General features: G+C 40.2%; 1 protein-coding gene across 4 annotated transcripts in view; it reads right to left on the reverse strand.

Moving 5' to 3' along the window:
* Positions 1-17,512, reverse strand: part of Ppp1r13b (protein phosphatase 1 regulatory subunit 13B) — a 78,813-nt gene that overhangs the window by 37,965 nt on the left and 23,336 nt on the right. For 3 of the 4 annotated variants that reach the window (XM_026781401.1, XM_005343597.3, XM_026781409.1), the window contains exon 2: positions 4,240-4,387. The exons of the other annotated variant lie outside the window; for it this stretch is intronic. In XM_026781401.1, coding sequence (XP_026637202.1) covers positions 4,240-4,387 — 148 coding nt within the window. The remainder of the gene's footprint in view (positions 1-4,239; positions 4,388-17,512) is intronic. 4 annotated transcript variants of the gene reach the window in all.

Raw genomic sequence — 17,512 nt, forward strand, 5'->3', positions numbered from 1 at the left:
TGTGAGCCACCATGTGGTTGCTGGGAATTGAACTCAGGACCTTTGGAAGAGCAGGCAATGCTCTTAACCTCTGAGCCATCTCTCCAGCCCCCTGACTTTATTTTTTCCTACTTGAATAATCAATCGTCCCAAGGTCATTCAGCTATTATTAGTACTATATAGTAGGACAGCAAACCTAGTAATTCAATTCTCATCACAAAGCTGAGTTTCAAAAAAACCATCTTACATTTCTTGACCCTTTTGCTCCCACATGTATTTTATCAGCAATTTGTTAAGATCTTTTTTCAAAAGTAAGATTTTTGCCTAAAGCCCTACTTCCTTATATATATATATACAGTTTGGGAAACCTCATACCTTTGTGTACTGATTTTTCTGTCTGTGGTGGTTTGAATAATAGCCCCATAGCTAGGCATGGTGGTGCACGTCTTTAATCCCTGCACTTGGGAGGCAGAGGCAGGAAGACCTCTGAGAGTGGGTTTGCAGAGTGCAGCACAGCCGGGGGTAGGAGGAGAGACCTTGTTTCAAACAAACAAACAAACAAACAACAAACAAAATTCAAGGTCAGTCTCTGCAGGGAGTCTGAAGCCTACCTGGGCTTGTGAGACACAGCCTCAAAGTACTCAAGCAAGATTAGCCTACACTCTCCTTGTACTCGTGTTCAGTTTGGTGTAGAATTTATACTTGCTCATAAAATAAATTTGGTGGTCATCTTTTCCTATTTGACTTTTCTTATTATCAAGTGGGGATGATTTGTTCTCTGAAAGTATGAAAGTCAGGGAAAATTACAGGGACATGGGAAGGGAAAGGAGCTTCCCACCTCAGAGTCTAGCTGAAGTCCCTCACCAGCTAAGAGGAAGAACAGCAAATGAACATCGGCTATGAAGGGTCCACACAGAGATTGTGCTTTTCATACAGTTTACATTAAAATGCCAACCAATCAGGCTTATGACCTGAAATGACTCTGGAAAGGGTCTTACTCCTCTCTGGACATTTTCTGGGAATCTCAAAATTACTAACATTGTTAAATTTAAAAATGGCATATCTTCTGCTTGCAGTGACCAAGAGCTTAACCATATCAACTGTAATCCTGTCAGGAACCCCTCAGGAACTAGCCAGTGATCTCACTTAGGTTTCCTAGCAACCCTTTTAAGATAATAGCATCTGGCAGTGTGTGGTGGTACATGTCTTTAATCCCAAAACTCAGGAGGTAGAGGCAGGAAGAGTTATATGAGTTCCAGGCCAAGGAGGGTTACAAAGTATAAGACCCTGTCTCAAAATGGCAACCAAACAAGGTAACAGATTCAAAACCCGCACAAAGCATATAAATGACGACTGTAAAGACAACGAAATACGATTCTCAGAGAAGACCACACTTACACCTCCAGGGGACGCCTTCTTCCTGAGCACTGTTCTTTCTCTTAAAATCTGCTCAAAATCTGTGCTGAAGTATATTTAATAAATTTCATCTTGGTTTGATACAGAAATTCTTTTCTGTGTTGATGCCAAGGATTCAATTTTATCCAACTCTTTAAAAAGATATGGGACCCCCTAAGACTGTAAAGAAACAGTGTGGAGCTACTGTCCCCCATCCCGATCACCCTTAACAACATCTCTGGAGGGCAAGAACAATCTAAACTCAATCTTATTTTATGTTCATGTTTCTTTTTGCTTTACTCATTTTGAGCAAAGGCAATATCACAATCTATTATTTTCTTTTCAAAGTGTATATACTCACCAGCAGTTAATTTATTACCTGGCTCCTGCTAGAATATAGGTTCCATGGGAATGTGAATCTTGGCTCTGACTAATAGTCCCCTTCAAAGAATAAGGCTGTACCCAGTATGCATCAGGTGCTTACTAAAATTCTGTGGGATGATAGTTCATCTAACATAAACTTCAAGCCGGGTGGTGGTGGCGCACGCCTTTAATCCCAGCACTTGGGAGGCAGAGGCAGGCAGATCTCTGTGATTTTGAAACCGGCCTGGTCTACAGAGCTAGTTCCAGGACAGGCTCCAAAGCCACAGAGAAACCCTGTCTCAAAAAACTAAAAAAAAAAAAAAAGACATAAACTTCACTGCCCAGTTCATAGACTGCACTGGTGTCAAACCTCTTCTGTGTTGTGGGTATGTTTCCTTTTCACTGTTCACATAATTAATCTCGAACATTCATCTATTTGTCTATTTTATTATCAGAGAAATAAAACTTCTAGTTTTAACGATTCCCACATTTCTTCATTCCTGCCCATCTAACTCCTCAGATTTTCTTTTCCTAGCTTCCTAACTTTAGTTTGTTTTAATATTATAGTCATTGTTATTATTATTTCTTCTTACCATCATCTTAACTGTTTTGGTTGTTGAGACAGTGTGTCACTTTGTAGTTCAGATTGCTTTCAACCCCATGATCCTCCTGCTTCAGTCTTCTAAGTGCTCAAGTTACAGATGGTAACACCACTCTTTAAACTGCTGATTTTTGAAAATATGTATTTATTTTATGTGTATGAATCTTTGCCTGTATGTGTGTACCTGGTATCCTTGGAGGCCAAAAGAGGGCACTGGATCCACTGAGGCCTGAACGATAGAGGTTGTGAGCCACTGTGTGTGTACAGGGAACCAAACCTGTGTCCTCTGTACTTAAAAGAAATTAAGTGCTTTATTGGGCCATCACTCTAGTCCAGAACTGATTATTTTTAAAATAAAATTACTCTAAGTAACCCCATGAGCTACAGCACACTGCACATGATAATTTATTTTTGAACATCTGACAGAAGTTGTTGTCTCGACAACCTAAGTAGGTTAAGTAGGAAAGCTCTGCCTTACTTAGCCAACACCCAGGGTATAGATAGCTACCGTCCTATCTTGTATGAAATGAAATCTATGTGTGCTTATTAGTCCAAGCTTAATTCAGAATTGAGTATATTAAAAAAACAAGTACAAGTTGAACATTAAAAAAGTAAATTTCACACCATACTTTTAGTTTCAGAAGTGATATTTTTATATATACAGGTCCATAAACAAGAGTTTTAAAAATATTTGCCCTGGCTGGGCAGTGGTAGTACACACCTTTAATCCCTTTAATACGTGCTTGGGAGGCAGAAGCAGGTGGATCTCTGTTGAGTTCAAGGCCAGTCTGGTCTACAGAGGCAGTTCCAGGACAGCCAGAGCTATTATACAGAGAAACCCTGTCTCAACCACCCTCCCGCAAACAATACTTGATTGTCTTTAAGGATTCTTTAAACATTTCGATTTGGACATTTAGCTTTTTATCATCCTAAAACCAATATGGTCCAGTTGATCATTCTCTTAGTATCCATTCCTCAGTTATCAGACACTTCTTTTCCCCCTCTGAGCACTGTTTTCACAATGCCGTTCCCTATTTCAAATCTGCACTTCTTTCCAGCTCTCTAGGTACTGGGGCCTCACATGAGGGGGTCTGCGACCTTCTTTCTAAATTCAATCACTTGTTTATTTTAATTTTTACTTTTTTTTTTAAGATGGGGTTTCATGTAGCCTAGCCTGGCTGCAAACTCACTATGTAGAAGAGCATAACCTTCAACCCCTGATCCTTTACCTTGAGTGCTAGAATTATAGGTACAGGTATGCACCAACACGCCCAGCTTTGAAGAATTCCCTGCATTCTGCAATCATTATATTTGAGAATTTTCTCTGTCTGCTTGCTAGCAAGTCTTTCACCATAAGGGACAGGTCTTCCTAGTCTCAGTTTAATACTATTTGCAGAGGAGTTACCATTTACACTACATGCTGTCTTCCTGACATTATTAGAAGGAAAAAGAGTTGTTAGACAGAGTTGAGGTATATAGCTCAGTGGCAGGGTGTATACTGAGCATTTGTAAGGTCCTGGGTTCCATCCCCAGAACCATAAAATACAACATAATGCACATAAAAATAAAAATATTAAGAAGAGCTGCTGATGAGTCAACAAGGCAGCTCAGCTGGTAAAGGTGCTTGCTACCAAGCCTGATTTGAGTTTAGTCCACAGAACCCACATTATAAAATATAAAACTCACCCCTGAAAGTTGTCCTCTGACCTCACAAGCATGTTGTGGCACACAAGCCCACACACGCCACTAGTCACAGGTTACAGACCCTTAACCCCTATTCTACAGTTGTTTTTCTTTTCATTACTCAGCTCCTTCCTACTACAGATAACTGGGAGCCACGGCAATGTTTTCATTTGAGCATACTGAGTTGTACGTAGCCACCATTGGATAGTTTAACATACCACTTCCCCTCCACACTTCGGCCAGGTGGCAACTGCCCTCTCCAGGTTCCTTGCAGAATTCTACAACATCTCGACAGGTGGTTTCTGGTGTTATAGGAACTTCTGTTAAAATTTGTTCATTGTTGCTCAAGAACACGGTTAATATCATCTATGAGAGAGAAGATTAGAATCACAGTTTAGATTCCTCATATAAAGAGCTCATTTTTAACTGTTTATGTTAGCAAACACAGTTGCAGGACTGAGGGATGGCTTAGCAGTTAAGTACACTTGATTTTCTTGCAGAGGATCTAGATTTGATTTTCAGCACACACATGTCAGCTTACACCTGTTCACAACTCCAGACCCAGGGGATTCAATGCCTTCTTCTGACCTCTGTGGGCACCAGGCATGTGTGCAGTACACAGGCATGCATATAAGCAGAACACTCATATACTCACTCTCACACATAAAATAAAATTAAAACTCTTAAAAAAAAATCACATTCCAGACTGTTGAGATGGCTCAGTGATAAAGACACTTTCTGCCAAGTTCAATGACCTGAGTTCAATCCTGTGTTTAACATGGAGGACTACATGGTGGAAGAACAGATTACCCAAAATTGTCCTCCAACCTCCTTATGTACGCATGGCACATGCACGTGCGCACACACACACACACACACACACACACCCTCCAAAAAGTAGGAACTGGTCTGGGAAGATAGATTAGTCAATAAAATGCTCGCCTTGTAAACACAAGGACCTGAATTAGATACTCAGAACCCACATAAATAATCGGGCATGGTAGCATATTTGTAATCCAGCACTAAGGAGGTGATGACTCCTGGAATACTGGGACTTGCAGCCAAACAACAGACAGTGCTTCAAAAACCAAGGTGGGCCAGGTATGTTGGCACATGCCTTTATTCCCAGTACTCTGGAGGCAGAGGCAAAAGTATTTCTAAGAATTCCAGGACAGTTGGGGCTGCATAGGGAAATCTTGTCTCAAAACAAACTAAAAAATTAGATGGCATTCCAAGAAGAACACCCTCTGGCCCGCCTGCCTACACACACACACACACACACACACACACACACACACACACACACGCAATCCCACATATGAACATATTTCATACACACATACAAAGGCACCATGCACCCACACATATGAACATACTCAACATAAACATACACAGGCCAGGTGGTGGTGGCGCACGCCTTTAATCCCAGCACTTCGGAGGCAGAGGCAGGTGGATCTCTGTGAGTTTGAGGCCAGCCTGGTCTACAAGAGCTAGTTCTAGGACAGGCTCCAAAGCTACAGAGAAACCTTGTCTCAAAACAAACAAACAAACAAACACACAAAAAAAACCCAAAATCAAACAAACAAAAATACATAGGTGCGTGAACCCACACATATGTACATGTACGAAGACATAAAAATAGGAGCATATCTATAATCAAGAGACAAGTACTAACAAATGTTAACAAAGATGTGAAGAAACAGGAAACCTGCACACTCGTGGTGGATATGTACAATGGTACAGCCATTCTGAATAACAATGCAGCAGCAGTTCCTTACAATACAAAGCACAGATTAATGACATGGCCCAGCAATACCACTCTGAGTACCCACTGAGAGCAGTAATATCTGTCCGCACAAAGCATTCCATAGAAATCTCATGGCAGCTTTGTTCATTCATAATAACCAAAGAAGAAACAACTCAAATGTCTGCCAACTGACCACCAACAAGAAAATGTGGCCTACCACACAACAGACTGTCACGGATGAATTCTGAACACATTATATAAATGGAAGAGGTCAGAAACAAAAAAAAAAACAAAACCACACATAGTATATGATTCTGTTTATGTCCACAACAGTCAAATCTATTGAGGGACTCAATAGTGACAGAAAAGTTTTAAAATGATTAGATTGTGGCAATGGTTCCACAGCTTTGTATATTTGCTGAAGATTGCGGAATTGTTCACTTAAAATAGGCATTATTTACTTGTCTGTCTATTTATTTATTCATTTGTTTTTGAGATAGGTTCTCACTATGTAGACCAGGTTGACTTCAAACTCCCAGAGATCCACCTGCTTCTGCTGGGATTAAAGGCTACATTATCCGGCCTAAAATAGGCTAAATTTACAGCATACAAACTGTACCTCAGAAAGCTGTTTTACAAAGTGGGTTCTACACAACTTTAAGAAAAGGCAATCAATTCTTATGTAGCGCAAACCCTCAAATGAGACACTCAAGCTCTCTCATTTGCTGTGTGCTGATTTTGCTGCCACTGCTAGAAAAGGCTTTATTTCTCATTCTCAATTCTCAGCAGTAACTCTGGGAATATTCTTTTAAGGCAAGGGCTCTGACTCTGTTCAGGCAAAGCTTTAGACTCCTCCTACTTCCACTTCCTAGTGGAAAAGGAATTGTGGAATAGCACAGATAACTGATATGAAGAAGACAAAAGAAAAGAAAAGTTAGTAGCTTACTGGGTAGTAAGGAGCTTATAGAAGTCATGGAAAGGATCTACCAAGTTGGGGATGGACAGCTTGTTGCTGGCCTGTCACCTGGGTACCCTGTCCCTTTAAGAGACAAGCCCCGCCTACTCCCAATCCCCCCCACTTCTCTCCCCACCTCCAGCCCACATTCATACTCCCTCCATTCCTCCCTCTCTCCCTCTTTCTCTCTCTCTCTCTCTCTCTCCCTCTACTGAAGAGGTTAACTACTGCCTCACTCCCTTCTCCTTTTCCCCACTTCTTTCTTCTCTCCCTTCTCGTTCTTTTTCTATCCCCTTTTCTCTCTCTCCCCCTCCCCTCCATAATCCCTCATTCTTTTTTTTTTTTTTTTGGTTTTATGCCATTCTCAGTACCCACTAAATAAACTCTATGTTCAAGCTCTCTCCACATGGCATATCTGTCTCTCATCTACCAGGGTCTCATGGCTATCAATGATAACACAGCCATCAGAAAGACCCTTAGCTTTTCCATGCGCCAGAGGGCTGACTCTAAGCTCCTTCTGGGTCTGACATGCTATGACTCTATGTACTGATTTAAAACCTCAGAAATGTAGACTGGAGAGATGATTCAGCAGTTAAGGGAACTTGCTGCTCTCACAGAAGATCTAGATTGAATTCCTAGCATCCACATGCCATTTAACAAGTGTTTAAACTCCAGTTCCAGGATATCTGATACCCTCTTCTGGTCTCTGAAGTTTCCTGCATATACTGTGCACGCGCGCGCACACACACACACACACACACGAAGGCAAACAGTCATCATATACATAAATAATAATTTTTTTTTAAAAAAGAAAAAGACAAACAAAAACCACACTCGGTCTCTAGACGTATCACCACTGTTACTACTGAAGCCTAAGGCAGCACCTCTGCTCAGGCTTAGATCTTTGTGCACTCTTCCTTGTCCACACATAACTTTGTCTACCCACACACTGCTCTGATACCAAATCGTGCTCTTCATTCCCTTATTCCAGCCACACTGGCCTTTTCACCCGGTAGGTCATCTGCTGTTTGGTTAGGGCACTCCACTCAGCTACTCACAGCTGGAACAGCCTCTTCTTTCAGCACTTAACAGAGAAGCTTTCCCTAACTGACCTATCCAAAGGAGCTCCACTCTCTTGACACAGGGAGCAGTTCAATTGCTTATTTCCTGCTTCCTGAAAACAGGGATCCTGGTCAGTCTTCAGCTGTGTCATTAGTACCAGAATCAGGACCAGGCACAAAGTACGAACTGCACAAGTCTCAATTGTATGATTTTTTTTATAGGACTGCCAAGTCTGAAGGATATGTGCTTGTCTGCCTTTTCATCTTCAAGGCTTCTTCACAAAGGACAAGAGAATCTTTAGCCCTTTACCTACTGAGTTACTCCACGTAACAGAAGGAAAGTATCAAGGTGAAAGCCGGAAGACATGATTAACACAAGAACATAATTTTTGGCAGATTCCCTCATACCTAAACATCTGGAGGCCTCTAGTCAAATTCCATCTTCCCACAAGGTGGCGCTGAACGGCAAGAGGGAGCAATTCCACATTTGGAATAACTCTGAACAAGAGGTAAGTCAGGTGTAGTGATGTATTCAGCAAGTTAAAGCAGGAAGATCAGGAGTTCAGAGCTGGCCCCAGCTTACATAGAGAATTTGAGTACGGTCTAGCCTACATGAGACCCATTTCAACTTTTAAAAAAGATGTAATTATGACTGGAAATTGATCACATTTCAAAGGAAGAATGGGCCTTCATAAAATGTTGAGCAACTTCAAAATAAGTAAGCTTAAAGTCTGAAAGGTGCACTTCACCTCTATAGAAACAGATATGTTTAAACACTTACATAGCATCTAATCCATTAAAGAGTTCTACTATTAGGTTCTCACTAGCCCTATCACTAAGGTAATAGCACTGTTTTTATTTAAGTATTGAACACTAAAAATATGTTCTATACCAGATATGGTGGTACACACCTGTGATCCCAGCACTTGGGTGTTGGTGTAGGAAGGCAAAGCTCATCCCCGGCTACTTAGTGAATCTGAAGGCAGGCCAGCTTACATTTTTTTTTAAATACACATCATTTATGTATACACACATTCTATCCTATAAAAATTTCACTTTACCAATCTGAACTGGCAAAATCTGGTATATATTATTCCCAAGAATACCACATTAACAGCGCCCCCTTCACCTCATTCACTCAGTTCCTTTTGTATTTAAAATCACACCATTTGAGACTCACCTGAAACCTACTAGGAATGCCAAACTTGAGTATACAACTTTCCATAAAGCCTAGATAGTCCACAACAAGGGTTCAAAACTTAGTGATAGTTTAGACTATAAAGGAGTATGTATACATATTTTGGCACTCTTTCTCACCAGTGTTGAGAAATGACAATCACTTTATAGGCATCATCCCTTCTCTATGTCTATTACAGAAGCCAAACTTGGGCTAAGCATTACACTGTAGGATAGACTGTCAATGAGCTGGAAAATCAGCCAATCAGGAACAATTTACTTATTTGTACTTAACGTACAAATAATGGGCTTCACTGTAACATTTATATTCATGTATATTGTGGTTTACTTATATTCACCCCATAATCCTCTTCTGTCCTTCTGACCTTCCGCTGACCCCCCCAAAACTGCCGTTTCCATCTCTCTTCCTCCCTCTTCCCCTCCCTCCCTCCCTCCCTCCCTCCCTCTCACACACAGTGCACAAATAAATTTAGATTCTCCATGAAAAAATTTACCTTTATCTTCCCTATTCTCCTCTTTTATTCCCTTCTGACTGAAATTTCCTTTTAACAAAATAATATAAAGCAGCATTGAAAAAATGAAGAGAGGGACTGGAGAGATGACTCAGCAGTTAAGAGTACTGTCTGCTCTTCCAGAGGACCCGGGTTCAATTCCAAGCACCTACATGGCAGTTCACAGTTGCCTGTAGCTCCAGTTCCAGGGAATCTGACACCCTCACACAGACATACATACAAGGCAAAACATCTATACACATAAAATAAGAATAAATAAATCATTTAAAAAAAAAAGAAAATGGAGCTGGGTAGTGGTGGTGGACGCCTTTAATCCCAGCACTTGGGAGGCAGAAGCAGGTGGATCTCTGTGAGTTCGAGACCAGCCTGGTCTACAAGAGCTAGTTCCAGGACAGGCTCCACAGCTATAGAGAAACCCTGTCTCAAAAAAACAAAAACAAACAAACAAAAAAGAAAATGAAGGGCTGGAGAGATGGCTCAGTGGTTAAGAGCATTGCCTGCTCTTCCAAAGGTCCTGAGTTCGATTCCCAGCAACCACATGGTGGCTCACAACCATCTGTAAAGAGGTCTGGCGCCCTCTTCTGGCCTTCAGGAATACACACAGACAGAAAATTGTATACATAATAAATAAATAAATAAATATTTAAAAAAAAAAAGAAAATGAAGAGGTCTCAAGAGATGGCTCAGTGGTTAAGAGCACTTGTCACTCTTATAAAAGACCCAGGTTCAATTCCCAGAACCCACATAAGGTGGTTTGCAGCCCCCTAAACTGTAGTTTCAAGGGACCCAAAGACCCCTTTTCTGGTTTCTATGGACACCTGCACTCATGTGGCACATATCACATGAACATATATATATATATATCTTTCCAGGCAGTGGTGGTGTACTCCGGAGTCAAAGGAAGGCAGATCTCTGATTTTAAGGCCAGCTTGATCTACAAAGTCAGTTCCAAGACAGTCAAGGCTGTTACACAGAGTAACCTGTCTCAAAGAACCAGCAAGCAAACAAACAAACAAAAATCTTAAAAAGAAAATGAAAAGACAGGTCTCAGACTGAGAAGATATCTAGAAAGTCTACAGGTGATAAAGGACTTACATCATAAACATAGAAATTTCTTAAAATTCAATATAGAAACCACATACTTTTCCAAAGGGACAAATGATGTAAACAGACATCTGAGCAAAAACAACATAGAAATGCCATATATCATATATAAAGATGTTCATCATCACAGGTCATAAGGAAACTGTTATCAAAACAATGAGATACACTGCTCACCTATCAAAATGGCCAAAGGCAAAACACTGGCATACAAATACCAGTCTGTTCAACGACCCTAACATTAAATCCTCAATAGTCCTTGTGGTAGTTTGAAAGTAACTGGCCCCCATAATTTCACAGGGAGTGGCTTTGTTGGAGTGGGTATGGTCTTGTTGGAGGAAGTGTGTCACTATGGGGGTGGGCTTTGAGGTTTCCTATACTATACTGCCCACTGTGTCAGTTGACTTCCTGTTCCCTGCGAGATGTAGGATTTTCAGTTCTTTCTCCAATACCACATCTGCCTGCATACACCATGTTCCCTGCCATGATGATAATGGACTGACTGAACCTCTGAAACTGTAAGCACACCCCCTAAATTAAATGTTTTCTTATAAAAGTTGTTGTGGGGGCTGGAGAGATGGCTCAGTGGTTAAGAGCCTGCTCTTCCAAAGGTCCTGAGTTCAATTCTCAGCAACCACATGGTGGCTCACAACCATCTGTAAAGAGGTCTGGCGCCCTCTTCTGGCCTTCAGGCATACAGACATAATATTGTATACATAATAAATAAATAAATAAATAAATAAATAAATAAATAAATAATAATAAAAAAGTTGTGGTCATGGTGTCTCTTCACAGCAGTAAAACACAAACTAAGACAGTCCTATCAAATCTTCTCACGTCACCAATTAAGGCAATGGGCAAAAGAAACTCAGTAGTAGATTATGCTATAGCCACTTTGGAAAAAGACTGTAATAATTTTTTATAAAACAAGACAGAGATCAACAGAGATCACACCTGCAACTCTAGCACTTGGGAGGCTGATGATGCAGGAACTTGCTATAAGTTCAAGACCAGACTGGACTACAAAGTTAAGTTCCAGGCCTGTCTAGATACAGTGTCTCAAAACTTCTCAAAAACACTTTTCCCACATGATTTAGCAAGCATGAACATTTGTGGCATTCACTCAAACAAACTGAAAATTTATTTCCACACAAATGCCTGTAACAGTTCTCAAAATTGCCAAAATTTGGAAATAACCAAGATGGAAATAATCATTCATCTTTAAGTAGATGACTGGATTAAATAATTGTGATATATTCAGATAACGGAGTATTATTAAGCAATAAAAGGGTATGTGCCATCAAACCACAAAATGACAAGGAAGATCCCTAACTATAAGCTGCTGGGTGTAACTGGTCAGAAAGGCTATTTATATTCTGTGGGATTCTCATGTAGTTACATGAGATTCTAGGAAAGCAAAACAATAGAGCCAGGACTGGCTATGGCTGGGAAAGCAAGACCTGAGCAAGACTGCAGGGGCTTTTAGGGCAACAAAGTTGTTCTGAATGACACTAGAAGTGTGGGCTCATCACAGAAAACTGTACACCACCACGAGTAAAGCCTGGCATCACCTAAGAACCTCAGGAAACCAAAAGTGGTCAGCACTGGTCCATCATTATAACAGATGGATCATAGTAATACACTTTATTGGTAATAAGTACAAGAGGAGGTTTGCGGGGGAGGACCAGGAAGCAGGGGAGGAAAAATTAGTTTCTGTTTCATTTTTTGCATTCCTAAAATTGATGTAAAACAGTCTTTAACTTAAAATAAAAACAACAGTATATAAATCTGGCTAGAATACATGCAGACATTTTGACCACATGTAGAAGTGTATGGGGGGGGATACATGTGTAAGAACTAAGTCACCTTGTAAAGTGTTTTTTAGTGTATACCATGGTCCAATAGTTTGAAAAAAGTGCTAGGATAGTCTTTAAAAAACACAACAGAACATGCATAAAACTAAAGGAAGAGTCGCTGCACTAGGAAAATCATTGCTACCACTAGTTTTCAGTCTTCTTAGTATGGTTCTGTGGGTTTTTCACATCCTCAATTTCTGTGCTTCCTCTGCCTTACAGCTACTATTCTTCACTTTACACATTAGGAAAATGGACTTGGAGAGGTTAAATAATATGACCAAGACATGGAGCTAACAAATACTAGAGAGAGAACTTAACTCACTGCCTGACTCCAAAGTTAAGACACTCTGAACCAGTTCTCCAAATCACTTCTCCAGTGCTTCAAAATCAAAAACAGAAAGGGCTAGAGAGATGGCTCAGTGGTTAAGAGCACTGGCTGTTTTTCCTGAGTTCAATTCCCAGCACCCACATGGTGACTCACAACCATAGGGCATAGGATCTGATGCCCTCTCCTCGCCTACAGGCATACATGCAGAGCACTCATACATAAAATAAAAATAACTTTTAAAATTTATAAAAAGAAAGAAAATCACTGAAAGTTTTAATAATTATTCTCCTGATTGTATAATCTTCCATTATTTGTTTATGTTTCAATTAGCCAGGTTTTTACCTAGTATTTTTATTTAAAATTATCAAGTGCATACCATGTAATACAGTGTGGGAATAATAACAAAGAATCATGGCATTTTCCCCAATTAAGCACAACAATGAAACAGAAAAATTATTTGACCTAAACCATACAAATGTTTCTAACTAATGTTCTTGATTTTTCAAGAATTTACATGAGGGGAGCTGGAGAGATAGATGGCTCAGAGGTTAAGAGCATTGCCTGCTCTTCCAAAGGTCCTGAGTTCAATTCCCAGCAACCACATGGTGGCTCACAACCATCTGTAATGAGGTCTGGTGCCCTCTTCTGGCCTGCACCACAGACAGAATATTATATACATAATAAATAAATATGAAAAAAAGAAGAATTTACATTAGGTATACCAACAAATCTCAGACTAAGACTTCCTCTTTTTACACACTGTTAGATAAAACTCAAAAAAATACACCCCTAAGTGGTTTTTGTTGGTGCTAAGACTGGGTGTCTCTGTTGTCCAGGCTGGTCTCCTTCTTGCTGATACAAGTAGTCCTCTTACCTTGGCATTCCAAGAGGAGGGAACCACAGGCAAGTACCCCCATGTCCAGCCCTGTGATTACTCTGGTGGTGCAGGGGGTGAAACCAAAGGCTCAAGCTGGCAAGTATGCTATCATTTTACTATATTCCTGCCTCATATGTAATTTTATCTATATACACAAATACCCAAGCGAATTACATATGTACATTACATATAAACCCAAACTCACGGTATCATTTGCAACAGCCAAAAATAGAAATAGCCCAAACTTACAAAAATACTTTAAAAAAATTTTACTTCTATTGCTGTGTCTGCTACCTGTGTGTTCATGCCTATAGAAGCCAGAAGAGAAGGACTAAGAGATCCCCGGAGCTGGAGGCCGTTGTGAACACGAGATGTGGGTGCAGTCTTCAAAAAGCACAGCAAATGCTCTTAGCTGCTGAGTTATTTCTCTAGTCCCAACAGCTCAAACTTATAAATGGTTAAATAACTGAAATGCTCAGAACTCAGAACATTATTTGACCAGAAAAAGAAATGGACTGAAGGTTACAACACAGACAACCCTTGGAAAGAGAGCAAATAAAGTCAGATGAAAAAAGTCACTAAATGAATGATTCTATTCATATGAAATGCCTGGAACAAACCAACTCACAAAGACAGGAAACAGAATATTGCTTGCCAGGAGCTGCAGGGAATGAGAAATAGTAAGTGATACTGAATAAAAAAACATGGTTTCTTTGGGAGATGAAGACACTAAACAATTATAAATAGTGGTAATAATTGTACAGCTTCGAATATACTGAAAGGATGAATTGTATGGTGTTATCAATATATATGTAGTGATAGCAATCCAACCTATCAGTATTTTTTTCTCTCACAGAAGCAGCTTAAACTATTCTAGTAGGGCATGGCACAACAGGCCCATGCTCCCAATGATCAGGGGACTAAGACAGGAGAATCCTGAACTTGAAGCCAGTCTTTGCTACACAGCAAGACCTTTTCTCTAACAATAACAAATTATATTATTCCTTTGAATATATATTTCTTCCTTTCCGTAACATGCATTTACAGTTAACACAAATCCTGTTTTGTCATGTCTGCAAACATAAAAATTCACTATTAATCCTTTCCCTAGTTGAAAAACAGGGCTTAAAATAAAGACAATTAAGCTAAGGATATACAGCTCAGGGGTAGAATGCATGCTTGGCAGGCATGAAGGCCTAGCATAAGAAAAAAATTTACCAAAACAGTACTCTTAAAGAGTACTTTTTACAGAATCAGGTGTATATCCACTATACAACCAAGGCATAATTTCCAAAGGAAATAGTAAATCCCAAATCCTTTCTTCTTATTTTTACAACAGACTGTTAACTGTCTTTTAGGTGTACACTGGCTCTTGAAAGTCGTAACACTTTGAATCTGCTTGTAAGTGTGTGAGCTATTGTTTTTAAATGTTTCTCATCATAAGAAACTAATCAAGAGTGCAGTGTGGAGCACACGCCAGTGCCTGTAGCTGTCTGTTTGCACAGGGAAAATGCCTAAGCAGATGACCTGGAGGCCTTGATAAACTCCACTGGGCACTGATGACAGAACTGTGATAAGACACCTCATGAAACAAGACAGATGCTACGGTTGCCACCGAGTGACAGGGTGAAGTTTTACCTAATTAGGTGTGTTGCATAAGGGGCAGTCAGCGTTAGCAACTTTCGATAGCAATTGTCAATAGGATTAAGAATATACTGTGAAAATAAAGACTAAATACTAATTTAACAGGTTCATTTGTAAAGTTTGTTATATTAAAATAAGAGGGGACTGGAGAGATGGCTCAGTGGTTTAAAAACACTCGCTGCTCTTCTAGAGGATTGTGGTTGGATTCCCAACACCTAATGGTGGCTCACAAACAGCAACCTCAGGAGATGGATGCCCTCTACTGGCTTCCTCAAGCATGCCAAGGTACACCAACTTATACACAAACAAAGCAACCCATATAAACAAGAGTAAAAAAATAAAATTTAAAAAAAATGACATGCCTTTAGTCCTAGCACTTAGGAGGCAGTGACAGGTAGATCTCTGTGGGTTCGAGGTCAGTCTGGTCTACAGAGTGAGTTCCAGGACAGCTAAGGCTACCAGAAGAGGCCCTATCTGGAGGAAGTTAAAAAGAGGAAAAAGAGGAGTAGCAGGAGGAAGGGCACCCTTACTTAAGCCTGGTTATCAACTTTACAAAGTAAGACCCAGAAGCTTCAAAATAAAATTTCAAAATAAATATTTTATACTCAAGAAAATTATTTTTATGTTTAGAGTAGGGTATAACAGAATTGTAATTTTTTCCCAAATATTGATAATACTGACAAGACATTCTATAAAGTATTTACAATAAGAATGAAATTTGTAACAGGATATCTAACATCAAAGGTCTTTTGCTACCGGATACGGCGGCACACTCCTTTAATCCCAGCAGAGGCAGAGGGAGGTAGATCTCTGAGTTAGAGGCCAGTCTGGTCTATAGAGCTTGTTCCAAGACAGCAAGGACTACACAGGGAAACCCAGCCTTGAAAACCCAAAATAAAGAAATAAACAAACAAACAAAACAAAACAAACAACAGCGAAGACCAAAGGAATTCTGCCATTTATTAGTATTACAAAGCTATTGTTATTAGTTTAGTGCTTACTGAAGGGGGCAGGCCCTCATTTTCTAATTGTGCTACATCATTTAACCCTCCCGACAATCTGTGGGCCATTTCTGGGGAAATCCACCCAACGGCAGGCTAAACTGTCCAAAGTCACCAGAGACTAGGAGCTAACCCAGAGTTGGCTTCAGAGCACATGCTTGAGTAGTTCTCAAACAACTCACGATCACTTCAAAGCCAAACTAGACAAGCTCAACGTTTCCATGAAACTGTACAGTAAGTTTCATACAAAAGTTATAAGCTCGGAACATAAAGCCAAACTTCTTTAAATGAAAGAACTCATTTCATAGGCATCATGTGCATATTGCTTTGAATGAAAAGCATTTTAATATGACTATAAACAGCCAACAGCCCTCACTGCTTCAGAGAAACTTCCCACTGAAAAACAGAAATGAGAGAAAGCCACTGATGCCTTCCTACTCTGGGAATGCACTCTGCTTTAGTTCTGAGAACTAAAGCTAGGACCTTACATAGGCAAGCCCTCTACCTGTTTCTTCTTTTAAAATTTTAAGTCAATGTCTTACTAAGTGGCCCAGCCTGGCCTTGAACATGCTCACAGACCAGTAGGCCCTGAGCTTGAACTCCTGCCTCAGGCTCCCAAGTTACTGGGAATACAGGCCTTTGACCATCAAAGCTGATGCATGGACCTGACCCGAGTCCTGAGGTCTGAGTCTGCTAAGGTAACAGAGGTCCTCATAAATCCCATGCACTACTAGGCATGGGATAGATGCTTTTAATCCCACACTAAAGGAAGCAGGGGTAAATGGATCGCTACGAGTTCAAGAAAAATCCATGAACAATTTGCAGAAATTTATTCCCATTCCTTTTAAAGAGAAAATTCTATATTCCAACTCAACTTATATGAAAAAAACATATGGCCACATGAGTTTTCACACATAGCTATAATTACTGTTCTTCCAAAAAAGCTGTATCATGAATGGTTAACTGCTGAATGTCGGTAGACAAGCAGCCCTACTTTTTCACAAAGGAGAAAGCTAAGAATTTTTCTCAGTGTCTATAAAACACACATGCATTTGGGCCTCACAGAGATCCTGGTGGCATCAATTGAGATGCCTTCACAGTCAATTCATCCCCTCTGCTCAGGACTCAGCTGCCAGAGATCACGCTTATTTTATGTGGCACATCCCTCTTGCTGTTGCTCACTCAAAACAACAACAAACCAAAAAAAAAAAA

This window comes from Microtus ochrogaster, chromosome 1, assembly GCF_000317375.1.
Source record: "Microtus ochrogaster isolate Prairie Vole_2 chromosome 1, MicOch1.0, whole genome shotgun sequence".
NCBI lineage: Eukaryota > Metazoa > Chordata > Mammalia > Rodentia > Cricetidae > Microtus > Microtus ochrogaster.